General features: G+C 47.6%; 2 protein-coding genes across 2 annotated transcripts in view; one reads left to right on the plus strand and one right to left on the minus strand.

Annotated features, from left to right (window-relative positions):
* Nucleotides 1-27,865, minus strand: part of LOC135904640 (uncharacterized) — a 66,266-nt gene that overhangs the window by 34,395 nt on the left and 4,006 nt on the right. The gene's annotated exons all lie outside the window — the stretch shown is intronic.
* On the plus strand, nt 1,931-27,427 carry LOC135904638 (high-affinity choline transporter 1-like). Its single transcript, XM_065435500.1, has 9 exons — nt 1,931-2,250; nt 5,523-5,630; nt 6,955-7,110; nt 9,418-9,566; nt 13,815-13,964; nt 17,246-17,375; nt 17,852-18,069; nt 21,670-21,868; nt 24,835-27,427. The coding sequence occupies exons 1-9, from the start codon at nt 2,016-2,018 to the stop codon at nt 26,040-26,042; spliced, it is 2,553 nt and encodes an 850-aa protein (XP_065291572.1). The 5' UTR covers nt 1,931-2,015; the 3' UTR covers nt 26,043-27,427.

A 27,865-nucleotide genomic window follows, 5' to 3' on the forward strand; every position in this document is an offset into this window, starting at 1 on the left:
TCTTCCAGTGTGTTGTGCCGCGTCACCTTTTCAATATTCTTGGTGAAGGTTAGGTCTGGGGTTGCGTTCCTGTTTAGCGCCGTGCCTACTCTGGTTGGAGTGGCGCGGTCTGTGACGAGCGTGAGGCCTAATTCTTGCGAGTCGTTCCAGAAGTCCCTTCCTTTTGCTCTGGTATAAAAGTATCCCCACGTAGTGTGTGGGGCATTAAAGCCGCCTCTATAACTACCAGATTTTCACCAGCAAGTTGCAGCGTCTCCTGGAATAGGTTCTTGAATTTGTGTTTAGGTAGCCTGGGTTTGCTATAAATGTTGAGAATAAATAAGGTACGTCCTGTCTTTTTTTTTGTGGGATAAGCTCCAATAGCATAATGTCAATGTGCGTTATGCCTGTGCTGTGCTCCACGCAAGTTATGTTCCTTTTCATCAGCGTGGTTAATGCCCTGGTGTCCCCTACAGCATAGCGAAAAGATCTGTATCCTGCTAGGTTTGCAATCCCGTGTGTTTCCTGCATAATTATGACACCCAGTGTATCCTTGTCATTTAAATACTGCTGCAAAACTGACTTTTTGTTTTCGTAACTTCTAAAATTCCACTGCCACATCCTGAACCCTTCTTTAGCGTGCCTCATTTCGGGCGCGACCATGGAAGGGAGACGGGAGGTTGGAGAGAAGCTGATCTTATATAATCATGTGGTTGTGAAGTAGTGAAGGATTGCGGTGCTTCCGACGCAATGGAGGGGAGTCCATTAGCTGGTGACTGGTTTGCCTCTACTATGTCTAATGTACTCATAATTGCTGCTGTTGCCTTGGTCATTTGATTCATCATTTCGTCCCGCATTTCATTTACCTTTTGTATCTCTGCTAGGATCTTTTGAAGTTCGGCTAATGCTTTATCTACCACTGCGTTATCTTGTTTATCACTTTTGGCTTTGGCCTTGCGTTTGAGTGGAGGGGGGTCATCCCCTTCGTCCATCTTATTGTCCGGGATTACAGATGGCTCTTTCGTGCTCACGTGTGGAGCGGGAGGTATCTGAATTATTTATTTTTTTCCTTCATGAGAAGTTTTATTTCATCGCTCATACGTGCTAGCGAAATCCTCAACTGCGCGTTCTCGTGTTTTAGTTGCTTTATCTCGTTATTAATGGCAGTCTACCCGCCAGCCCTGGGCGCACGCCTTCGACCACGTCTGCCCAGCTCAGCGAGTTTGTCTGGTTTGCACAAGAAGATTGCCTAGTTCTGGACCTGGCTCTGGTGCAGGTCATAACACTTCACGTTCGCCTTAAGGAATAACTCGATGCGTTGCTCGATGCGTACTCGATGCGTTACTAAATATGATGATACGCGTTGTATTTATTTTTATAGCAATTACTCCACTGCCTTACTAAGGGCTTGTTTTCCATAAATCCCACCACGTGTTTTGCACCTGAATAACTTTCCTATTTCTTCTTGCATTACCATGAACCCGTGTCATGGATAATATCCCGTCGTGGGCATTAGGACTACTAAATTCGTGGCCGCCGCTGGGAGGCGGTTCTCAAAAGTTTGGAGCTGCAAGACCAGCTCTGGGCCGTCCAGCAAGCCGAAGATGCCACCAGAGTCCAAGGACTTCGAGCCGGCATACCTGAGGCCACCGCAATCGAAACTGCCTTAGCGTTCTTTTTAACAAAGTTTATTTTCTCCTTCATCTTCCTCCGGTTTTATTTTAACCGCACGTAATTCGTGAAAGTGTACCCCGTGCACTGCACATGGGCGTTTCTCCGCTAGCTCTTTTTTTTTTTAATTTAGCCCCCATCGGAATGCGGCCGCCGCAGCTGGGATTTTACCCTGCGATGTCGGGCTTAGCAGCGCAACGCGAAAGCCACTACGCCACCACGGCAAATAACCTGTTTTGGGTGCGTGGAGATGTTTCGAATAATCATCAGCAGCAGAAGCGCCGCTCGCGAGTTTCGCGTGCGGCCCGTGGCACGCGGACGTCCCATTCGGCCCTCGTCCCAAGCGGAAGGCCAGGAAAGGCGCCATGGCTGCGATCAACATAGTGGCTCTGCTGTTCATAATCGTGTACTACGTCGCAGTCGTTATCGTGGGCGTCTGGGGACGTCGCATGGGGCCCCTGACGCAGAGCCACTCGATCGGCCCGCATGGGTCTCGCACATCCAGGCGGAAGATTGACGACGACGACGATGACTTCCTGCTCAGGCTGTTCGTTGCCAATCGGGAGTTGCCGCGGCTGCTCGGCGTCGCCTCTATGATCGGTGAGTGAAATGTCTATAGCGCATGTTAATGGCCTCCGAGATTGCGCGCGCTTGTCGTCGCGTGCAAATGTCGGAGGCTTTGAGTGAGAAGAGATCTTCAGTTGCTTCGGGTTATATTCTTGCACGTGCTTACGTATCCTACGTATTGCGATATCAATTATATGAACACTCCAGGCTCATTTCTGCCGTCGGCGTCGCATGAGGTTCTGTAGAAAGTCCAAGGGCATTAAAATCGTCGCACCGCGCCGTAAGCTGTACGTGAGAGTGAAAGCGTGGTAGGGTGAGCCGGCTATTGTGGCTCCATCTTGCGCTCGGAACGGAGGAAGGCGGGGTAGCGCGCCGTCTTCCGTCGCCCACAAGGCTCCGGAGTCCGGGGGGAGGGAACGCGCGTTCTATACTCCAGGGGGCTCGGACGGCCGCGCGCCCTCTCCCGGGCCGCTGCATCATGAAAGCCATCAGCGAGAGAAGAGAGTACGCCGTGCACTGTGTTTTTGCGAATTGGTTCGCGTTGTTGCGAGAGGCAGCGAAAACGTCAATTCGCTCGCTGCTGCTGCCGCACTTCCTCACTCCAGCGTTCTGACGGCGAATTTCCGCGTTCATCAAGCAAGATGTCTTTATATTTGCTAGTGCGCGCGTGACACCGTGCTCGTTAAAATAATTAGCATACGAAATAATTAATTAGTCTACAATTAGGTATAATTACTTAGTCTACAAGTCTATGCGGCCGATAAACCTAATAATCTTGCTTCACTAACTTCCTGTGCATCACTAATATTCTGTTGACCAATTCGCTATCACAACCGATGCTTCGTCTTTCCGACAAAACTGCGACTTTTTTTATTGCGATAGCAAGTACAAGGGCACTCCAGGCACATTTCTGCCATTCGTGTAACCGTGGCCGTCATCGTGAGGTTCCGTATACAGTCCAAGGGCGATAAATTCGTAACTGCGCGCCTTATGCAGTACGTACAGGTGAAAGCGTGCTAGGTTGAGCCGGAGGACGTGGCTCAACCTCGCCTGTGCGAGCGAGAAGGCGGGCCTCTCCTACACTGTAAAAATACTTACACCCTTAAGGGTATTTTCTTGTCGCACTGCTAACACCCTTACCGTTGGGGCCTTACAAAAATTTGTAGAGGACGACAACGGAGCTCTAACTAGACGTACGATGACGAAACGTAGTTGAAAACAATACACTCATTCTGAAAGCCTTGGGCGCAAAGTGATATTCGACAAGGGAGCTTCACAAGGAGAGGTATGAAAGTCTCCTATCGGATATTTCTCAGTACTCACCGCTGTCAGAATGATTACATAGCTTTCAACTACGCTTTTTGTCATCGCACGCCTAGTTAGAGCTCCGTTGTCGTCCTCTACAAATTTTTGTAAGGCCCTAACGGTAAGGGCGTTACAAGTGCGACAAGAAAACACCCTTGAAGGTGTACACATTCTTAGTGTATCGCGCCTGAGGCATGGCGGTGAGGGAAGGTAGGAGGGGAGAGAGAGAGCTTTCTCCTTAAAAGCCCTCTCAGGCGGCTGCTGCTTACTATGCGGCCGTGTTGGCACCGTATCTTGAAAGCTATCTCCGACGTGGCCAAAGTGTGCGCCCGCGCGGGCCTCGTCTTCAAAGCAATCGGCGATGTTTGCAGAGTGGGTGTAGTGCAGCTAGCTTCGTATGCGCTGTGCTTTAGACTTTTCGTTCGCATTGAGGCGAGAGTTGCACGAAAGTCAATTCCTCACTTCAGCATGTTGACAGCGAGTTTCCGCGCTCACCGAGTGCGATGCGTTTATGTTTACCTGTGTGCGCGTGACATCATGCTTGCTAATTTAGTTAAAGCACGTTGGCGGGCTAGTTCGTTTGAATCCATGATACAATGTAAAAGCGAGGGAACGAGGTCGTAGAAATAGACAGAGAGAGAGAGAGAAAGAGTTACCTCTAGTAAGTATTGTAGAAAACTCATATGGCCGCAGTCAGCGCAGCCCACACCAAAAGGGAGCACCTGGTGTCGAGAGTAGCTGGGCGGCTGACACTCGCGTTAGGAAGCTATAAAATATCTGATTTATTCGCGACTTAAAACTAATGCTCGCTCCCCCTAGACGCCGCGCCAAGAACCAGCCGATGTAGGTTCAGCCGCAGGTTCTGGCATTACAGCGTGCGCTCCAATGTTGTCTCCTATAGAGTTGCTGTATAGGCTCATTATACAGTAACTCTATCCTCGTAGTTCTCAAATTACCGAGGTGCCTCTCTGCACAATCCTCCCCCCCCCCAAAAAAAATACAAAGAAAGGAATGTAGAAAGAATTTTGCTGTGCGCAGTTATGTGTGTTCACTGCGGCGGAAAAACAAGCAACTGATCATTTCATCGTTACCCGAAAGCAGAAGACGACGCTCAATAGAGAGCGACACAGGTAAAAAACATGCGTATTTTGAAAAAGGTGACCGACACCATGGTGGTTTGTTCGAAACACTTCATTCGGGACGTCATTTTTAATGCTGTCGAGTACACCATTGTTCCCTTTTTATATATCTTAAATACGTTTATGGCGTTTCAAATCGCCGAGTGTAGTTAGTGATTAGTGATGTATGCGCTTAAAACTTCATCTGGTTTGGACAGTTTATTTTACTGCTTCCCCCGAGAGGCAAAGCATTCATGGGGTTAGGAAATTACTAAACAGCTATAGCATGTAAGGCTAGTCGTTTTATAAGCTGCATAAGCTTCTGTAAAAAAAATTGGCTAACGAACTAAATTAACAAGCCTTCACGTCCGCACAGGCAAACTCGAGCACATCTAACTCGATGGCCGCAGACACTCGCTGTCAGTATGCTGGCGTTATAAGGACCGGCAGCAGAGGCAAGCGAATTGTCCTTCGCGCTGTCTCTCGCTTCTATGCGAACCTGGCGCGCGAGATATCTTCTACTTTTCTACCTTGGCATACATATGCTAAAATACATGCGGAACCTCACAGCAACGCCGACGGCGAAAACTCACCGGGACCGTCCGTATAACTGCTATTGCAATAAGAATAATTGGTGAATCCGTCTATTTAGGTATCTGAGCATTGTGACTTCTTATGCAAATCATTTGTGCCTTTACAGAAATCTATCTGAGGATGCGAAACAGAGGCGACAAAAGGCGAGTTAAAGAATGCAAAAAAAATTTGAATGTAAAAGTGGGGACATATATCCAGTGCACTGTATTTTGTAAAGTGTTTCTTTGTTGGCTAGAACGTTTCCGATAGGTGTCAGCCTGTTGCTAATTAGCATCCTTGCTCTCACAGCAACCTGGGTTGGAGGCGGCTATCTGAACGGCACCGCCGAGGCAGTCTACAAGTACGGCATCGTCAACTGCCAAGCTCCGCTTGGCTACGCGATGAGCCTGGTTCTTGGTAAGTTCATGGCGGTCATCCTGCTCTTGTGAATAGGGGACACGCCGCACAGCGGCAGTAATGTTGTAATGTATGTGAAACAATCGCACAGCGGAGTAAGCAGGGTCGTAGGGAACGTCCACCATCCGTCCGTCCACCATCCATCCGTCCACCAAAGAAAGAGAGGACGACAGGACGAGCGCTAAACATCAACTGGTTTTTTACTGCGAGCGAAGGTACATATATACATTTCGTTGGTGCATGCGCACATAGTTAAAATAGTACAGTCTCATTCTAATCAAAATGTGGCAGACTGTTCTGTAAGTACATTTTTTCTTTTTTGGACAAGGTAAGTGAAGCCGTGCTGACACAGCTATCACCCTCCCTGTCAATGTGATATGCCTCACAAATCTCGCACCGCCACCTTGTGCCTCCCCTACCAAGCACACACGTGGCGTCAAACGCAGGCACGCACCCGCATCGCTTACAGCGAAATGTATATATGTACCTTCGCTCGCAGTAAAAAACCAGTTGATGTTTAGCGCTCGTCCTGTTGTCCTCTCTTTCTTTGTCCCTGCTATTTTGCGCTAGTCTTTTGAATAATGATAACACACCAACTAGCCCAGCTATCTGCCTTAATTTATGTGGATTGTACTTCATTGCGTATAACCTCGACACATACTATCACCTAAACAAGCGATAAATTTACGCTGTAGACTTAACCACCGCGTACGTTATAATGTAATTATTATAATTGTTTGCAGCAAATGTGCATTATTTGTGTGCGCTGCACTGCTGCTACTGGGCGGGATCAGAGATCTCTCTCAGGCACTCATCTCCTCTCGCTACTGCGTCTTGTCGTTTTATGCAGTTGCAAGAAATAAATGCTAATTCAAATAATTGTTTGGGCCCCATAGTTCACCACCTGTGATAAATAGGTCTATGTCTGTCAAATACAAATATAACTGAGTGAAGCATTACCAGCCAATTTCACTTGTAATAGTCATTCGCAACACGCACACGCACACGCACACGCACACACACACACACACACACACACACACACACACACACACACACACACGCACACACGCACGCACGCGCGCGCGCACACACACACACACGCACGCACGCACGCACGCACACACACACACACACATACACATCAGAGAGAGGACAGATATCGTTTGCGGTTTGCCCACCCCTCCGACACACATACGCGAGAAATAGTTGGTACGCCACTGTGTCCAGTTTGACACTACGTGCCTCATAGACCAGAATGTGTTACCTTATGAGCGTGCAGTGTTTTCGCGATTCCAGCGACGCCCTCTCCATGTCTGCGCAGGCGGCACTTTCTTCGCGACCAAGATGCGGCTGACAGATTCGCTGACGATGCTGGACCCGTTCCAGACGCACTACGGCCGCTGGTCGGGGCTGATGTTCTGCGTGCCGGCCGTGCTGGGCGAGTTATTCTGGACGGCTGCCATACTAGCGGCTCTGGGCAAGTGCCGCACGCACTCGTCGCGGTGATTTAACGACTGTGTCATACCGCTGTTGAGAGAGAGCTTAACTTAATGGAATTGCAAAAAAAAGTTGACCCGGCATCCCGACCCTGCGAAAGTGGAAGGCCAGCGAAGCTGTTAGAAAACCACTCAAATGCCGTCGATGGGCGTATGAAACGTTTAATTGTTCTTCGTAGTCTTAGCATGACGGCGTTGTTGCGCATTACTATTTTGCACTTATGACGCTCATCGTATTGACGCTGCTCTTCTGGAGTCCTAACTTTGCTCGGTCTACCCATAGAGGTCTCGCAATGAACTGAACGAGTTGGCACAGGCTAGATTACTCATTGATGCGTATGTTGCGGTTGCCCCTTTCCCGCCGGAGCAGCTTATGCAACCGTGATCTTTACCGGGAAACACACGCGGGGAGAAGGAACGTGGCTCACGCTGTTCACACATGCCTTATCATCCAACATGCGGTTTTGATGCTTGTTTTGCGATTTTCTTGGTTGAAATTAATAATGAGCTGTATGTTGTACGCCTGATTCCAAAGGATATATACCCACTTTTTTATGGTGCATTTTTTTTTTGCTGACTGATACGAAAGATCACGACGAATAGAAGGTTAACAGCTACGCTGTAAAAAAGATGGCAGTTTCGCCAAATCGACGGGGCACTGACAGCGAGCATGGAGTGTAGCATAGAGCTCGAGCTCTTCATACGATATGTTGCCAATGTTGCCGCTATATTGCACACCTGGCCAGTGCAATCCGAGCGGCAGACACAACCAAACACCACCAGCAGCGCTGCAAGCGTCTTATCGATGTGATGCACGAGATGAGGGCGACAGGAAACCGTAGGCGTTTGTTAGCGCCCAGGGAATGTATTAGAGCGTCTATCTTGACTGTGCCGCCTGCTCAGACCTGGCTGATGCACAGATGCTCAGCAGGAACGTCAGTGTGCGTGCGCACAGCTGCCACGCCAGCGTCGTAAGGCAAAACGTTGCCCTCGCTTCTTTGTCGAGTCAGTTTGAACGGGCCTTGCCGAAGCGCCCACTTGGCAACGTCGTTCCTGCAGCCAAATGGACTGCGCGTCTCTCCAGGCCTTTCCAACGCGCTTATCAGACAAGGCATCAGCCTTCTCGCCTAAGGACCGATTTACGCTCGAGCCGCCCATCGCCGCAAGCCGCACCTCACGCTCGCGGTCACGCGAAAAATTGCACGTATCCAGCACTTGTGCACAAAATACCATTTACACTGTGTGCACAGTGTATACCTTACACATTGTAAACCGAAATTTGTGCACAAGTGTTTGATACGTGCAATCTTTCGCGTGACCGCACGCGTGCGGTGCGGCTTGCTGCAATGTGAGGCTCGAGCGTAAATCGGCCCTAAAGTACTCGCCTTCGCATGGCTTCACCGCGCACGCGCACCACATCACGTGATCTTCGACAACCGTTGCATTGCCGCGCGTGCATGCATCATCGGTGCTGCATCGCTGCGGCGGCGGTGGCGGCGCCGCCGCCATCGCCGCTGCAGCGATGCAAAACGTGGTTCACACTAAAACAGTGTGAACCAAGTTTTGAATGTCTGGTATAATTGCTATGGCAATAAAATGTTCAAACAACCAAAAATATGGCAATCTTGTGTGACCTTGTAGAATCATTGCTCATTATTTTTTCAGCGAAACTGGTAATTTCGACGGGCGGCATGAAAAATTGTAGTTGCCTGTAAATAAACCATGTGTTTTAAAACCCTGCCCATGCATGAGGAAGTTGTTTCAAACGTTACTCGCACATAACGCTTTCGAATATTTCTTTGCCAAATCTCTATCAAAGGTTGTAATTAAATACCACCCTTTGAACTACATTTCCCCATACATCACCCATAACCTGCCCTCAATTTCCACGTAAGATACACAAGGTGACTAGTTAAGCTCACCAAGCGAAGCGCGGGCGCATCGTTTTGATTCGTGAAAATACGGAGAATATTTGCGTACACATTACTCCCGGCATGTCATCTATTTGCCGCATCTGCTACTGGACTACAAGCAGGCGCTGCCGGAGGTCTGCATGGAAGGCTTAAAGTGCCGTTGGCTTCATTGGGCTGATAATAATCACTATTTTCTCATTGTATAGGCAAATGCACACTAATATCAATCAATCGATCAATCGATCAATTTATTGATCTGAAGCCTGAAATTTGTCCTGCACTCTCTGCGTCCTTTGTAACGCTAAGGTATGAGCGCACTACGAGGAAAAAGAAAACAAGTGTTGCAGGCAGATATTCATACGTCTTGGCGTGCAGGCGACACGGCGAGCGTGATCATCAAGGTTGACTCTCGGTACTTCATCATCATCTCCGCGTTGGTGATCTACTTCTACACGTCGCTGGGTGGTCTCTTCGCGGTCACGTACACGGACGGCCTCCAGCTCGCCACCACCGCCATACTGCTGGTGAGTCGTTGCCGGTGATACGAGAACGCCAGCGGCAGACCATACATGCGGAAAAGCAACGCTACGAGTTCAAGGTACTTGTCTGGATGCACTGAAAAAACTACCGAAACACGGCCATCAAGTACCCAATATTCAACACGGCGATCCCATTGGCGCCACCATGTTTGATCGCGCGGTAGGAAGGTCCATTGGTTGCCTCAGGTAGCTCCGTTGCCTTCGTGTTTACAATGGATGCGCATGGCCCCCGTATGGCTCAGCAAACCCCTGTTTAGGCAGATATTGCAGACGGTAAGCGGGTGGACGACATGAACTTCTGCCGCAGCTTTACATGTAGAGGATATGTAAGTGCTTTCTTAGCTCATTACGCCCTGTCGAAACGTTTCGAGCAGCGTACACAGTGCTTCAGTGCTTTTACTAGAAGCAAGGCTGGAAATATATTCCGAAATGTCCGAACGTCACGCTTCTGAATTAAGTAAGGATTACAGGGTCTCTTGATATTATTTTGTTATTAGCCAATCACTTTGAAGTAACGGTTTGTCATTTTTCTGACTCAGTAACGTTCCTCGCTGCAGTTGGTATCTGATTGGCGTGTGTGTGATCTGTTCCGGTAGATTAGGTCTTGTCGCGCACAATTAAAGCTTCGGACGTAGCTATTAGGTACCCTGTAATAGCCTGTAGCAAAGACGCGTTATCGCTAGTCACTCGCTTACGCCTTTGGACCAATCAGAAACGTATGCAAGCTTCGAACATTCTGTGCTCTCGGTGTAGTTATCACCCAGGCTTCAGCCCATTCATTTCATTCACTTATTCCTGATAAAGTGGGCATAAACTCGAGTGTCTTCTTGGGTGGATGTGTGCAGATAACCGTCCAGGAACTTTCTATGCCAAGAAACGGCGTTGGTCCCTTTCTACTCTCTTACTGAAATTACAGGGTTGAAGCCCTTTCTCTTGAGGTTAGCGTTTTGTAGTAGATTTTGTAGCAGGACAAATTATTTAAAACACCTGTCCTCATTTTAGTAGCAGGTTTTCGTAGAAAACAGAGGATGAAGAGTTATTTCTTTGTTGCAGATACAGTCGAACTGCGATATAGGCAACACAGATTTATCGAAACTATTTGTTTCCCGAAATTCTTTCCATTAAGTCTCTTGTAGTTTTCCACGGGAATAAAAAAAAAGTGGCAATCTTTTTGATTTAGCAAAGTCTTTGTGCGCTTCGTGTATCTGTAAGATTTTGAGCTAAAATGTTGGCGTTTTTTTTTCGAAGGTGCTTGGTGACGTATGAGAGTCCCACTAAGCTTCACGATGCCTACAGACTCAGTACTTAGGGTTCAAGGCAATTGGACGTCCCCTGCCACGGACCCCGTAATTATCTCGTTCAATCCGGAGATCTGGCTAAGGGAGTATATTCCGGCACGCGCCTCGTTTAATGCCATTACATTCCTGCACATTGCAACACTGTTACGGTGGCGCCATGAAGCTCCCTGTCCATTCCTGGTGGCTGCGTAGGACTCTTCTCAAAAGAGTGTGATAACGCGTCCAGGAGATACAAGGCAGGGCTGAGCTTTTCTTCGTTCCCCTCGCCTAAATGCAGACTGTCATATTGTAGATGGGCATCAAGAGGTCTGGTGTAGTCCCACTATAGTTTTCCTTGATTCCTTTTACAAGTGCTTCTGCAAGTTCATGCCGTTTACAAGTTAGGCTTCCAAACTTTCGTTCGCATTGTTTACATCCCTGAGAATATGACGGGTATGTAGAGAGCTTGAGAATACAGTTAATATTTTAACAGCTTTGGCTACGGTAAGTCGCGGCTTCACGTCATTCGCCATCTGCAGCGCTCAATGGCTGGAGCAACATCTCCTCCAAAGATCTGGACACTGCCTTGGATTTTGGCAGGGAATTAGCGTTAGATCATCATACGGTATGAAGATATGAGCAATGAAAGCTACCTAAGATGATGAAAACTATTGCAATATAGGTGCATGTAGCTAGGAATCTTTTAGAGGGTGTGTAAAGGGTACACTCTGGACCAGGGAATAGGGGAGTGGTGCAGGCGGAAGTTTTTGCACGTCGTTTCTTACTAGGTGTCTCTGCTGCTCAGAATAATATTAGCGCATGCATTAAAGTCGGCCCGTGCGGGGCAAAAGAAAATTGTTTCTCTAGCGAATGTAGGTTAAGAGACTCCACGCAGACCTTTCAACAAAGCTCCCCACTTTCGAAGCCTGTCACCACTCTTATGCTTACGAATAATAAATATGATTATTATACATTTATTACTGCGATTATGAAGTCACATTTGGAATATTAAATAATTATGAATGTAAATAAACGCATATTCATACGCATTGGATCCAATGAATCCAATGAAACCATAAAAGTAACATGAGGAAAAGTTGACTAGAAGGTGCAGCTGATCCACTTGCCTCTGGCCTGTTCTACATAACTCAAGCAGCATCATGCAAGACAAATCCGCTATTCCAGATAATACTTCTCCAAGTGGCTGGTTCCATATAAAAATAACGGCTGCAGCAGCCGCAGCCACCTGCCCGCCCGCTTCTTTATGTCCAGTGCTGGACGAAGGTCTCTCCCTGCGATATCCAAGGGCTCCTTTCTTGCGTTAGCTGATTCCAACTGCACCTGCAAATTTCCTAATTTCATCACCCCATAGTCGAATGCGCTTCCCTTCCCTTGGTACTCATTCTGAAACTCTTTTGGTCCACCGGTTATCAACCCTACACATTTCATGCACTGCCCAGCTCCATTTTTGTCTCTTAATGTCAACTAGAATATCGGCTAATTCCGTCCGCTCTCTGATCCAAACCGCTCTCTTCCTCTCTATTAATGTTACGCCTAGCATTCTCCGTTCCATCGCTGTTTGCGCGGTCCTTAACTTGTTCTCGACCTTCTTTGTCAGCCTCCACGTTTTTGCCCCATATGTTAGCCCTGGTAGAATGTACTGAATGTACACCTTTCTTTTGAATGATAATAAGCTTCCACTCAGGATCTGACAATGTCTGCCGCATGCACCCCAACCCACTTTTATTCTTCTGTACATTGCCTTTTGATGATCAGGCTCCCCTGCAAGAAATTGACCTAGATAAACGTACCCCTGCTGTACAGCAACTGATGATCCTGAATCGTTTCTTTGTCGGGTTATTGCAGAATGCATTTTTCTTCTGCATAATAATTTTCAACGCCCCCCTTACGCCCTCTCTGTTAAGATCCTTACTCATTTGTTGTGATTCATCCCCAGTGTTGTTGAATAGGACAATGTGATCTGCAAAGCGAAGGGTTCATAGGTATACGCCGTTTAACTTTACTCCTAAGCCTTCCCACTCTAGTAGCTTGAATACTTATACGCATGGAGTGAATAGCGTCGGACTCTGTCTCCTTGCCTGAATCCTTCTTTGATGTGTAAATAATGCGGCACGGGCGGCCATGCGCAGCTTGCGCATTCCCGACGATGTATTGTGAACACGCGCCTAGTGAGGACAGCGCCGCCTCGTGTCATCATCGCAGAAAGGACCCGCTTTGTGATGTCGCACGGCGCACTCCTCAGTTCTCTGGTACACTATGGTAGCGTAGTCTTGGTCTGGAGATTTGTGCATTCTCAGACGAGATCGGAAGTGGACTCTTCAGCGCTGTTGCAGTGGTGGCAGGCTGTAGCCATGTCCTCTGTGTATTTCGCTTACAAAAGGCTAGTGAACTGCGTACCTCTGCGGTTCGTGCGCAGTAGATCGCTTTCATTGGAATTTCATCCCCAATCAGTTCTGCCAGACATTTTTGGAGCTCGACTTCAAAAAAGAAAAAAACATTCAAATAGACATATTCTACTGCACCGAATGGGCTCGAATTTTGCTAGCTTGCTGTGGGATGCGTACGGTTTAACATGCGATGCTTAATTCAAACTGGAAAAATTTGATATCACGGCCATTCGATACCGAACAAGACTGCCTCTATCACCACCCGAAAGAAGCCCATGGAACTGCAGAAACAGAACGCTGGTGGTATCTCGGGTTTTTTTTTTTTTTTAGGAGGAACCGGCAAGAAAACGCCCCATTTTGGCGGACGCCGGTGCCTTACGATGCCATAACGGGGGTAGGTGATGGCTATGTGTATCAGAGCTAAGTAAAGTTCTGCAGGAGAACATGACACTGTGGAAGAAACATGTACGGGTTGCTCACTTCACCTGTCCACGATTTTGGAGTAAAGAAGCTTCGAGTCGAGCTTATCTCCTTTCCTGCTCCTGCAGTGGATATGCGTGCCTGCGTGCGTATCTCACAAGGCGGTGGGCACTCTGGGTCCCCAGTACACAGACTGGATCGGCTACGTCGACAGCGAGGATCTCAGCCAGGTTGTCGACTTGTTCCTCATGACGGCGCTCGGAGGAATCCCGTGGCAGGTAAGGCGGCGATGCTATGCTCCAAGCACGCATGTGCGTGCAGGACGCCATGTTGTAGAACAACAAGCGTTTGACGGCGACGGCAGGTAATGGAGTGCCCGGGCGGTAACCAGGGAGGCGGCTCGGAGCTGCTGACGCTACCACTCGACACACATTGGATATATTGGGTGTCCCAGGTTATGTTAGGAAGAGTTGGATGTATAGAAGGACGAACACAGAGGAGAAAAGCGAGGCAGACGGGAAGATCGCAAACTATCAACTGTGTTCGTCCTTTAATCGTGCAACTCTTCTGAACTTTGAAATGCACCAACCCTCCCAGAAAGAGATTCGTCTAAACTGTCCCGCGTAACTTGGTGATAAATTGCTCTCTCGGAAATCCAATGCATATTTACGTGTGCCGAGTGCATCCAACTTGCGCCGAAATTTCAAAACATGCAAGTGCCACGTAGCTGGTCAGAACCAAGTTAACGTTCTTAGCCCTCGCTTGGAGAAAGTCAGACTATTGTCTAATCACATTAGTTACTATTAGTTAATCAGCTCGATTTAATGATATATTTAGATCAAAAGTGTGAACGAAGAAATTGTGGTCACCCGGTACTTTTTTATATTTCGGAGGCTGTCTTTCAGGCTTCGAAAGGAGACTATATATTGAGCAACAGAAAGCAGGATGGGGATTTTTTTTCAGGCTGGTCTACAATTTTGACATTGACACTTTTGCTTTAAACCTAATATTTCAGAAATTGAATAATAATGAATAACTAATTGTGTAATTGTGCAAATTAGGCTAAATACAAAAAAAAAATAATTTCTCCAGCTACTTGACCCTTGCATAGTTTTACATATTGGCGCAAGTTGTATGGGATGCATGATTTTATATCACACGTAAATGCCAAGATATGCAATACATGTTTATACTATCGTTTAGCTTAAACAAGAAAAAAGAGCCTTTTTGTACTACTCTATACCAGTGAAGTACATGATTCGCACGCAAAAATTGGTTAGTAGAAATATTTAAAGTTGCTGGCGTTATCACCGCAAGACCTCTCCCGAAAATAATTTCTGGCCACGAGCCTGGATGCGCCAGAACGCGAGCTCCTGCAGTCGTAATACGTGTATGAAAAAGACACAGGAAGGCAGTGCTGCGAACCTTAGAGAAATTTCTCTGGATGTAGGGATTTTAGGCTTTAGTTATGAAAAATGTTCCAAATCTAGGGAAGACGTGTGCTACCACACGGAGGAAAGAAACGCTTGGGGACTGGAGAAAGTAGTATACTGCGGCGCTGCAATGGCTGATACGTGGAACTACAGACGTGAGCGCGCATTTTCATTGCACTCAGCCCAACCTGCTTTCGCATTAGCATGCGAAGCTGGACTTGTGGTCGTAGTGAGATGCGCTCAATGGACCTGCTCGACGAAGCAGGACCGGTGCAGACGTCAACCGCATCGCTTTCTTCTTTGGTCGAAGGACAAGTACAAGCTTCATAAAACCTGTATGCACGGCAAGCGTAAGCAGTTCTGTGCAATCCCTGAGGGCTGCCAATGGATTCGTCGTGGTGCTCTGTGCTCCGACTACTCAGTTCGACCCACTGAAAGGGTTCGGCAGTTTCTTGGAACTTTACCAGCTGTCACCAAGGGCAACCACATCATAATAACGAGGTGGGGAGGGGGTGAGCGCCAATTACCTCGATGTAGGCAGGCAGTGTGGCATAACAGCGGACAGATGTACGTAGCGCTGAGCAGGACTAGGTGGTCAGTGCGCTGCGTAGCCGACTATGCTCTCAAATTTACCTTCCGTAGGCAGAGCAAAACACTGGCATTGTATAGTGCCAGTGTCGCGTGTTTCGTTGAGTTCTGGCTTCGCGGCAAATGGCTTGTAGGCGTGCAACCGTGGTTCTGCTACGTCAGTACATCGCAACACGCACGAAAGCTTATTGCACGTACTTTACATTGGTATTGCTACATATTCAGTAATCTCGTATAGTACGGTGCCAGTCTCCTTACAGTTGAAATAAGGTTCTGTGTCAGTGTCGGCATTTGCTGTCCAAAATTGTTTTGCACGTGGTACGAGTATAAACATGCTGGCCTTCTTTTGTTCTGTAAATGTAGTTTCAAGCAGGCGGCTGTGTTGTTGGCATGAGGAATTCTGCTTAGCACGCCTTGTGCTGCAGCATCATTTCATGTTGTGTTCGGCGACCTCGTTATATAAATTTATTAAACGAGCTTGGAAATAAATTGAAACTAAATTTGCAACCGTAACAAAAAAAAGTAAATCTTTACAAAAATCATATTGACAAACTCAACAAGCGTATCTTAAAGAAATGTGGAAAAATCTAGGGAATTTTTGGCCGATTTAGAGGAAACCTGGCTTGGAAGCCTCGCAGAACTGCATGAAGGGAAGCCAACATTCATAGTGGAAGAACTATTTGCCACAGCTTTACGTTAGGCGCTGAAGAAGACTTCGTACGATTTTATCCTGAACTATACGCGCAGTTGGCGCTACCGTATTGCCAGGATGTTGAGGCAATAGCTAGTGTCGGTACGCTAACTTGAAAGGCATTGTTCAACCAGAAACTAGTCAGGGATGTTTTATGGATGTTCAGTTGATTCGGTCGTAAACAAAATAACAAACACAGCAGAAAATGTCCTGAAAACAATGAAAAGCTATTTCGTAAATATGATCGAGGTTTAATCGCAATGACCAAAATTGGCAGTTTGATTACAACACAGACGTATCACTTGCGATATAAACTGTCGTCACTATACCGTCATTGTAACGTTGTTACCAAATCGTGCAACGTACTTACCGTCACAGCCTAAATTTGTTTCATCAAGGCAAATTTCTGACAGTACGACAAGAGTGTGTCCCGAAATACAACAGAAATGTTCCATCTTCTCACAACAAATTGTCTATTGTGTTCGTCAGACCTGAGGCTTTCTTTTATTGCAACAAATATCTGGGCACTGACGATTTCCTGCGTGGAAGTAAAGTTGCAAAAGCTCTGCCGATGACAAATCTATTATATATATATATACATAGAACTTGAGTGGTGCTACAAGGTAAACAGGTATATATATATACCTGTATATACCTATATATATACCAAGGTATATATATATATATATATATATATATATATATATATATATATATATATATATATATATATATGCGGCTTGATTACAGCTGTATTGCTCTAAACGCGTTCTGTATACATCCCATGTCCCAGTGTTTTAGCCGATACGCTCGTGGGTGAAACGGTGCACGACCTGTTCCCGCGCAGGTCTACTTTCAGCGCGTGCTTGCCTGCAAGGACGTGGCGGAGGCCAAGCTTCTTTCGTTCATGGCGGCCTTGGGTTGCATGTTCCTCGCCGTGCCTCCCGTCATCGTCGGAATTGCCGCCAAGCACACCAGTGCGTCACCTGTTTCCTTTTTCCACAAGTGTTGCGTGTCAAATGTCTGTGTGTGCACAACCCTCCGGGTTCGGAAAGAGAAGATAAGTGCGGATGCAATTTAATTAGCGACCAGCAATATAGTATATATAATAAGAAATTTCAGTTATCATATTACCAGAGTTTGTTGGCGCAAATCCGGTTAACTGAAGCGAAGTAAATTTTAATCTGTGCGTTTACTGTCAGCAGATCAATCAATCAATCAATCAGTCAATCAATCAATCAATCAATCAATCAATCCGTTTTGCAGCGACATCTGTTTGATTCTTTCAAGCTACTGTTCTTGACCAAGTGAGCGTGTGCTTATGCAATGTCACGCGGCGCCGAGAAGCCTTCAGAGGTTTCGGAAGAATCGCCGGTAGCTGATGTGGTGCCCGATAAAGAGCGAAAGGTGCTCTTCCTGAAAGCATGTCTTCTAGATGTCATGTGCATTGCAGACTTTACCCTGGCCGGATATCCGGGATCGTATCGGCTCAGCGACGAGGACAGCCCACGGGTGCTGCCGGTCGCAATCCTCTACCTGACCACGGACATGAAGGCCATTTTCGGCCTCGTCAGTATAGCGGCCGCCGTCATGTCATCCGCCGACTCCTCCATGCTCAGTGCCTCAACAATGATCACCAGGAACGTCTACCAGACGCTTCTCCGGCCCACGGTCAGTCGGCTTGGACAGGGGACGTTTATCGGGGTAGGGGTGGCTAGCACTTCATCAACCAAAAATTATGCAATTCCCTATGCATTCTGTGCATTCTACGCATTCCCTAGCTTCCTGTGCTGTTAGCTTTGACGATAATTATCGGCTATGTTGACGGCGAATGTTTAATTTCTTCATCATTTTGTCCAACACGAGAGTGCCGATTTGATGTTTGCTTGCGTGCACCACTGCCGTTTGTCTGCGTTGTGCACAAAACACAAAGGGAGAGGTGTTTGCTTGAGGCATTGTTGTGCACCATATTTCATAAGCTCTGAGAGGGTTCAGCACTTTCATTGCCTCACATGGCACCTTTGCATCGTGGCAGAAGCATTAAACTTGGATCATGGAGCTGTACGTGTCAAAACCACAATCGGATTATGAGGCACGCCGGAGCGGCGGACTCCGGATTAATTTTGACACCATGGTGTTCTTTAACGTGTCCCTAAATCTAAGTGCACGAGCGTTTAATATTTGGCCCCGTGAAAATGCGGCAGCCGCAGCCGCGATGACATCCGCAACTTCGAGCAATGCCATAACCGCAAAGCTACCGCGGCTGGAAGAGAAGTATTCATATGACGTGCGACCGCTTCCGTTGTGTCGCCTAGAATCTGTGGTGCGCTTTAATTAATGCGGCTCTGCTTCTGCGCGCCCTGCATAAGTTGTCTGCTAGATATATTTGCGTGGTTTTATTTTTCAGAAAAAGCAGAAGGCACCGTACCGCGCATTGAACTGAAGTTTATCCAGTTTCCCTGCAACCGCTGTCGTGTCTATAGTATACCTTTTCCCTATACCCCCACCTTGTATTTGTACGGGAACTGCGAGGGAAGAGTGGCAAGGCCGTTATTCACTCGTTTCGCGACCTTGTCGTTTCAACCCATTCCCTTCCTCCTCCCCCCTCCTCTCTTACATTCTATCTAGCTTCCCTATGTACTTGCACGTTAGTAGATAGGTAAGAAAGGTCACGGATAATTACAGCTGTCAAAAGGCTAATGGGGCGACGATAAGGGAGCTCCAGAGCACATTGGGCGCATTCAACGCGGTGTGGTCCAAACGAGTTTCTCGCGTCTCTTCTCTTCTGCCACGCTCCTTCCAATATATACACACTCTGAACCAATCCCGAACGCGCTCTGCCAGACAGAAGCTGCAGCATCAGCAGTGGGGAAGTCGAAGGAAGAGATAAAGAAAGCTTCGCTTTAAGAACATCAGGAATAACTTGCAGCCACAAATCCTCCCCAAACAGCAAGTCTAGAATACTTAAATGCCAACTGCAACAAAGGTTTGGCGCACGTTAGGATCATGTACATTCATATAATAAAGCAGCCTTCGCGCAAGATGCTACGTCTCAAATACGAGTGAATCTATCAAGAAAATGAACACTGAAATGAAAAAAAAAATCTGCCAGATCACATTTGGGCTTTAATGTCGACGAGAATGCGTATAATGTTAAAACAGTTTAGTGACTCAACGTATTACCACGATGCAACATATATCTCTTTGTAATCACTGCACCAAGTCCTTCCGTCCACTTTTCATTTTCCCCAGTGTAGGGTAGCCAACCGGGTTCAGTCCTGGTTAACCTCCCTACCTTTCGTTTATCATTTGCTCTCTCTCTCTCTCTCTGCACCTCAGTAGATATACTCCGTAGTATCATTAGTATCTCGGCTGACACTTCGTTGCAATAGCCTTTCATACAGGGGCCCCGCTCGATGTGGAGGTGTCTGTTGTGGACGGGGCGCTATTACATTAATATAATTAAGTCTGCATAACCCTTTGTGTCACCTTGGTACATTCATTTTGGGGTTGGGTGATAATAGACAATTATAGGCACACATCAATGTCACGCACATAGTGCCGAAGTTGTCCGGGCACATATACCCAGCGGCCCATGTTTTCTGCTCAGCAAGACAGCACGGTATAGCGCACACCCAGGGCACCAAACTATGTACACAATTTGGGTCGCTGGGTGAAAGAACGTCGGTTTATATCGCAAAGTGCGCGAAATTGTCAAATAATGCTAACAGCATGAATAACAAGAACAACGGCGACTTTACCACTCGCCAGAAGTTACGCAGGACCCAGTACTGTTCACAGCCAGGCCAGCTCCTCGGCATAACCTGACCTTCGAGATAAGCCGACATCCACGGCGTGCTCAATATCTCGGAAGCGACGCATGCCGCTATTTGTCATATCCGCTAACCACCACGATAAAGCTACGTCTGCTTACCTGCTATTTAAGAATTGTTATTACGAAAATTGTACACTTGCCGCGTCTACAGCTTTGCCATGATAGCTTCGACATTATGTACTACTCATTAATAAATATAAACAGTTTGTCCAAATGAAAATTTAATTGCAGCTGCCTCTATTCACGCCCAAACAATAGCTTGGAAAACTGTGGCGTTTCCAGGTTATCCAAGGTGGATTAAACTGTCCAAAATTACTGGTATTTCATAGCTACCTATATGTGCCATACGCGATGGAAATTATAATTATGCAAATTGTCGACTTTAGCTTCCATAGACTTCGCTGACGGCCCGCTCTGGACAACACTGGAGATTATGTTCACAAACCTGTTTACAGGGAATGTTCAAAGGCCTACAAAAGAGTAAATTCATCAAAGTTTCAGACAAAGTGAGTAGACCAAATGTAAAAGAATACGCTTAAAAATCTTGGAGTGGTCAGAAGAGTGGAACGCGATAGCATTCAAAGATCCCCGACTGCTTGTCACGCTTCCCGACAATGGAGCCTATCTGACTGTAATGCTTGCCTTTCTAGTAGAAACGCGGCCTCTTGCGTGGGCCAATCGTGGAAGTAGTGCACAGCCGCCCCCAAAATTACATATTATTCAGGTTTCTGCCATCCTTTCGTACTTTTAATATGTAAGTCTGGGAAGATTTAATTAAAAAGGTATGCGCCTGTCCATGTTTTGTTTCATGACGCTTGTTTGTGGACGGTCATTCTCAAAATTCTGAGGAATGTCTGTGTCAAGAATCTTAGACAAGGTATGACCAAATTTAGTGGTAGAATTGTGTGGCATTATAACCCGCATATACCGTATGTCTTAAAGTGAGGCGTGGCATATACATATGCCTAATTATAAAAAAAATTTCGCTCATGGACAACTCCGCCGACGCCAACACGGTATTTTCTTCGACATGGGTCCTTCAACGCTATCGCGTTAATAATGACGGGCGAAATTCTACTCTGCACAATGAACAAATTTGAGATAAACAGAAAGATTGGTTGCCACGAAAATTGTCGGAGAAGTTTCATCAAAGTGCATAGGTGTTTTACGTATAATTTCACAAACCCGGGGGATTTATGTGAAGGCTGCAGTGACACCTAAATGTTGCCCTCAAATGTCCTTGCGAGACTTTATCGGTTTCGCTTTTTCGAACTTACTGTACTCATGATGTATGCCTCCTAAGAGCTTGCTTGCATACGTGTACTTTGTCGGCTTGAAAGTATTGAGCTGCTGGTTAAAGTAACTGGTGGTAAAGATGTGGGAGTGGGAAGACTGTATAACAAATATCTAGAACTGCCGCGGATGTTCACGTGCAGGCAACGGAGACGGAGGTGGTGATCGCACTGCGTACCACGATCTGCGCCCTGGGTTCGCTGTCCGTGTTCATGGCGCTCTCGGTGAAATCCGTGTTCGATCTCTGGAACCTGTGCTCGGACATCGTCTACGTTCTGCTCTTCCCGCCATTACTCTGCGTGTTTTACTTCAAGGAGACCAACGCATACGGCTCAGTTTTGGGTGAGCTGTTATGGCCGCATCGTTGCAGAAATACATGCTATCTTTAGGAAAAAAAAAACATCTACCGAGCTCTTTGAGACTTCTAGCGCATACAACATAATGTCTTGCACAAAATATATGTGCTGTTAAGGTGATGGAGTTTTGTGACCTTCAACAGCGTCTGCTTTGAACTCGACCCAGGTTGAACATCGGAAAGGGTTCGGCAAAGAAGACGAGTTGATGTAAAAGCAAGCAAAAGAAGTTTAACATATTACCGATGAGCGGTGCGCTCCAACACAAAAAAAAATCTGAAATGTTCAGCTTGCATGCACCTGTACGCAAGGGCAAAGATGCGACCACACGTGGCGGGTCGCTGGTTTTCTTACTCTCCACAATCTGGACAACCTTATATTCTGCTGCTCCCTGGCGGAGTTACTTGTCATCACACGTCAGGTAAACCCGCACAGAGGGGCACCTGAGGGAAACCACTCTTTGGCGTGGACGGGCTGAACGACACGTCGGGGCAACCCGCACATATGACAACGGGACGGGGGGCGGGGCCGTTGCTTAGCAGAGAGTGGTTGAACGTCCTATATATAGGCGGGGGAATATGATTTGCCCATTCCGCGCCTAATCCCGTCGCACACATCCAACAGACGAGTCTTTTCACGTTGACGAGCGTGCCGATTAAGCATGCTGAGTCCCACGCGTTTGACATTTGTTCGATTTATTGCCGCAAAAAGTGAACCATAAGAGTGCGTAATTACGGTTTATTTGGGTGTCAGATATTCCTGGACAAACACCAGCCTAAGACGGTGATGTGAATTCGAGGACCGGGGTCAGCCGCTTCCTTCAGGGACACTTGCTCGTACCTCACTCAATTGTTTCGCTTGTGGCGCTTCCACTAAGCCATGCTTAGCTCTACCTTCCTTACCTACTTCCCCATGTAGTACTCGGGACAAAATATAACTCGCATAACATACTGCCTATATTTGTGCGTAAATCCACCTGAAACGTTCGTTTACTTGAGCATCACTTGCTGCTTGGGTCATGCACAACATTAGCAGCAGCAGAACGTTACAATCAAATAATGAATGAATAATTATTCGATCGATCAATTTTATTGTTCTCCCGGATAAAAACATTTCGTGCGACGATATTGTGCTAAAAGCTACAGAAGTATCTTAACCTGGCCCGAAATACTACACTTAACAGCGCCGAGTGATTTACAAGCATTGGTGCCACGCATATGTGACAAGCAAAACTGAACTTGCGGTAACTCATGGCTGATAAGCTGTCTTCGCTGCATGTGGCACCGATCTACGAACCGCTTTCTGTCCGTGAATTAAAGGCCTCACTCCACTTCCCGCGAAGTTAACCTCTTGCGCTGTGAAGAAAAACGCGGAATGTAGGTAGAACAGTCCTTGATGTGACGTGGTGCCCGAGGCAGTCGTAACCCGGCAACGTAATGAATTAGCTCAGACAATACTGGCAGTAGCTGTTACTTGTTAATGACACAGCCATTGAAACTTGCGCATGTTCTGAAATACATGTGCCATTAGCTGAGCGTAGTCTATGGACGACTCGCGGCATAACGGCCTCACCCCCGTCACCACCGAGACGGCGAATAATCCAAGCTTACCAATGCCAGTAAAATTGTTTCCGTTTAGCAGTTTTTCTAAAATATGAATTTGCTTAACATGATTTTTCACTCATTTTTCTTGCTTCATATGAAGGTGCTACAACTTTAAATTAAAACAAAAAGATACTGACAAACCCTAGGGGCGCCATAAAAAATTTCCTCTAGTCGTTTTCCTACAGCTACTCTTGGTTTCGTATTCCAAAGGTACCTGTGTCGTCACGTCATGACGCAGACTGAGGTCACGTGGGTGCGGGACATTGCGAAATTTCGGCATTTGCTTCGTCTCGCTTGATTGCATCCTATGCTGCTACTCGTTGTGAAGACCGATGCACTCGCACAGCAGATAACCGAGCGAGCTGGATACGCTCGTTGCTAGGCAACGTGCAGCGCACATTCATTATTTTTTGCCGTCGGAAAAATAATAAAAGCGTGACGATTCCATTCTGTTATAATAAAAGGGTTACATTTTTGTGCGTGCCTAGTGCATCCTAGAAACGAAGACCACACTTCTTCCGGGGAAGAGACGATGATGGTAACCGGGTGCACGATGCAAAACACTTCAGTCAAATATCCATGGTTGTAAGGGGATCCTTACAGCCAACGTAGCTATCTGTACCTAGAATACGAGTCAGCTATAATTGTGCAGATATTGTTTTGTGAACCATATATCGAAGTACTTAGTCAGTAGGATATCGGGTTTAAATGTTAACCGAACGATCTTCTGGATTGGCCAATCTCCAACTTATCAATATTATTCGTCTTAATTTAAAAGACATCTGAGAGTTGGCAGGCTTATATTTGCATAATATGAGGTGCAGGACCCATTGCACTGGCAGATTTTTCATGTTCAGTAGAACTTTTCAGTGGTAATTTTAGGGGAAGTTTTTCTCACCTTCAGTGGGAAGAATCTTCGAACTTTATCAGAAGTTAGGTTTTCAGGTCATTGTATATGTTGCTGAATAGCGAGGCTTAGACCAATTTTACGTTCAAAGTTGATAGCGAGTGAGGCAGAAATAGACATTGTAAGTTTCAAAACCCATTGCGATTCTCCTTAGCCCAAAGAGTTAGAGTGCAGGTACAACACAAGACTTTCGAAACGACTCCGCAAGTAACATATCTCATTGAGCCCTGTGGAATAGCTCCTGCAATTTTCACGTATGCAAGTTTCTACGTAGTGTGAGGGGCACGGTCTCTCACAACCATTGGGGCATTGAAGTCAGTGTGGGGTCTGATAAGATCCGCAGTAGCTAGCCGACCGAAACGACATATCCCGGCAGACTTGCATAAATGGCTTGGGTACTTTACGCTATGAATGCAAGCCACAGCCCGACTTGCTTCCTCCCAGCTTTCATCGTGAGCGGCGTGTTCCGGTGCCTCTGCGGGGAGCCCTCCATGAACTTGCCGGTGATCGTGCGTCTGCCCCTGTACGATGCGGAATTGGGCCAGCGGTTCCCGTTCCGCCTGCTGTCCATGGCGCTCGGCCTGACCACGCTCCTGCTCGGCTCGTACGCGGCCGGGGCCCTCTTTCGCAGCGGTTTGCTGTCGGACCGCTGCGACGTATTCAGTTGCTTCGTCAAGCCGCCCCCGACGAGCCAGCGCCGCGGGACCTCGATCGTCGCCTTTGACCACGCCCCCGGAACCGCCAACACGGGAAACGAGAACACGCTCGAGGCCCACACCGGCCCTCGAGATGTTGCGACCACCGATACGGCCAGCGAGAGAGAGCCTGCCACGAAGCGAGTTTCCAAGGGCTACTGGGGGCCTTTCGGTGTGACTGAGCTTCCCGATGAAGCTCGGGACGGCAAGCGCCTGAGCACAAGCAAATTCCCGTTGGCCTTGAGGCGGATAAGCTCGCTGATGCAGTCTGGCTGGGTCCCCACCCGTACTCAGCGCGTTTCGGCCGCCGATAGGGCCAGCGAGAGAGAGGCTGTCACTTCGGGGCTTTCCAGTGATAACCGGAGCCTGTCGGCTGAGCTTCCCGACGAAGCTCAGAATCGGAACCACCTAAGCACGAGGACAGCCTCGTTGGCCGCGGAGCGTAAAAGTGCGCAGATGCAGTCCGGTTGGGCCCCCACCGACACTCAGCATGTTTCGCCCACCGATAAGACCAGCGAAAGAGAGGCCATTACCTCGGGGGTTTCCAAGGATAAACGGAGTATACCGGTTGCCGCTGAGCCTTTCGACCATGCCCAGGCTGGAGGTGGCCTTACTAGAAAGAAATCCCCGTTGGCATCTGACCGGAGAAGCTCGGTGATGCAGTTGGGTTCTTCCCCCACCGGCGCTCGGCACGTTTCGGCCACCCATATGGCCAGCGAGGGAGAGTCCGTCACTTGGGGGCTTTCCAAGAAGAAACGAACGCAGCCGTTTGCCGCTGAGCCTGCCGACGAAGATCAGGACGGCAGTGGCCTAAATACAATGAAAGCCTCGTTGGCCTCGGTCCGGAAACGGTCTTCGGGCATGCGATTGAGTCGGCCGCGCGAATCGTCCAGGGCGGCGGACAAGTCTCAGGGACGGCGCCGCCACGGAGACGAGGACGCCACGCAAAAGTTCTAAGTCTGCCGGCGCCAAGGGCGGCTGGGAGGAAACGCGCAGGAAGCCCGTCTCCAACGAATCGGACTGAGTGCGGCCAATTCGCTACTGCAGCGCTCCTGAGGGCACCAGGGATCGTGAACCTGAGCCCCCACTGTCCAAGAAGGGCTAGAGTTAGAGCAACATTTTCATTGTACTCCTTCTTTGTTTTTTGTTTTAATTTTCTCACACTCCTCCTTGATGCGTACGCTACATTTTGGTGACTTTTGTAATCCTATTTCGTCATGTAATCGTCTCCGTTTAACGTGTCGCAAAATTTATTTCGCAACTTTTGACAAATAATGGCCCGACATTTGCAAGGTTCAAATTTGCGCATGTACTGCGTCGTGAAATACGGTGCAGATATAAAACTACAGATGAACTCTTGACATAACTTGCTTGGCACGCTGCTTGGCGGGTGTGACGGTATAACTGTTGCGTTTCGAAAAACTTGCGCCGTTTTTTCAACGATTTCAACGAGAGCGTTGCTTCGCCTACATGTCTTCGCTTCACCTCCAGATATATGCGTTCTGCATTTGGAACTAAATGTGACTGCACCACCGCATCCCGTACTTTGTAAATATCTGCGTATTGACAAAGGGAACTGTACCCACTTCAACACTATTTTGAGCCTTATCTGACGGGCCCAATTAAGCGTGTTCGTTTTGTCTGATTCTATACAATACTGCAAGAACTTAATATTGATGCGTGTAATTTTTAGACAGTACAGCTGCATGTTTTGGCCGTTAATGGTGCTATCGAGACATCGGGTGCTTGCATGTGGTGACAATGCAGTGCCTCGCAACGCAAGGTGCCGCATTCAGAAAGCTATATAGTTTCAGCAGCGTCCATTCTTAGCGAGGCGGCTTTGACAAATCGGGCGAGTGGAGGACCCAGCGGGACGAGCGAGCAAATCGGATAACTTCAAGCCAATTTTATTGTAGCGTTATATGGGCACAACGAAGCCACTAAAATTACCTCAAATGTTGTTTCACAGTGACTAAAATTGTCGGGAAAACTCTAGAAGCTAACTTTAAATCTGAACACTAAGCGCTGTAAGCATAGTTGCATTAAATGTCGAGAAATAACTTCGCAGCACTGTTTCGCAGCACTGTTTTGGAGCATTCGAGCGTAAAAATTACTGTAGACCGCCACTTCGTAAGGCGTAACAATTACGTACTGCATACTGCATCCAGTCGAATCGTGTTATAACGAGCGATTTTTTTTTATGGCGTAGCTGTCTACGATTTCGCGGATCGCGTCTGCGCGTAGACCAACACTTTTTCATACATGGCCCGTTCCCGAAAATAGTGCAATACCCGGCGGACGCACTCCGGATGTGAAGAGAGAGAGAATAAACATTTTGATTGAGTGAATGCAGCTTTGGAGAGGCGTCCTCATTCCAGAATGCCTTGAGCTCGGGCCGCGTCCTGGGCCCTCGCAATCAGCCGTTGCTGATCCTCGAGGTCGGAGCTGGCCAAGGCTCTCTCTTAAAGCTCGTTGGGAGGTTAATGGTTCGGAGGATTTAATGGTGCCGTTCTGCGAGCCCCTACTATGTGCCTGAGGGACCCGGGCTCTGCGCAGAAGCGGTATTGCGGAGAGAATTGTGTAGGGGCTATGAGGTGATTTCTGGTTGGGTGGAGGAACGTATTAACCTGTAGAGCTTGGAGGAAACGCTCCTGCTCTCTAGGTAGTGACTTGTGTGGTGGTGCATATGTTCTGCGGGTTAGTTTGTAGTGTTGTGTGATGTCTTGGTACGAGATAGAGGGTGCATGCGCTCGGGCTCAGATTCCTCGGCGTCGGCTCGG

This window comes from Dermacentor albipictus, chromosome 2, assembly GCF_038994185.2.
Source record: "Dermacentor albipictus isolate Rhodes 1998 colony chromosome 2, USDA_Dalb.pri_finalv2, whole genome shotgun sequence".
NCBI classification, from domain to species: domain Eukaryota; kingdom Metazoa; phylum Arthropoda; class Arachnida; order Ixodida; family Ixodidae; genus Dermacentor; species Dermacentor albipictus.

What these genes read in the sequence shown, in the direction of transcription:
- LOC135904638 (XM_065435500.1), top strand. Translation starts at nt 2,016, where the DNA reads ATGGCTGCGATCAACATAGTGGCTCTGCTGTTCATAATCGTGTACTAC. An exon ending in TCGGAGGAATCCCGTGGCAG is followed by an intron (nt 13,965 to 17,245) that starts GTAAGGCGGCGA and finishes GTTCCCGCGCAG; the next exon opens with GTCTACTTTCAGCGCGTGCT. An exon ending in CGCATACGGCTCAGTTTTGG is followed by an intron (nt 21,869 to 24,834) that starts GTGAGCTGTTAT and finishes GCTTCCTCCCAG; the next exon opens with CTTTCATCGTGAGCGGCGTG.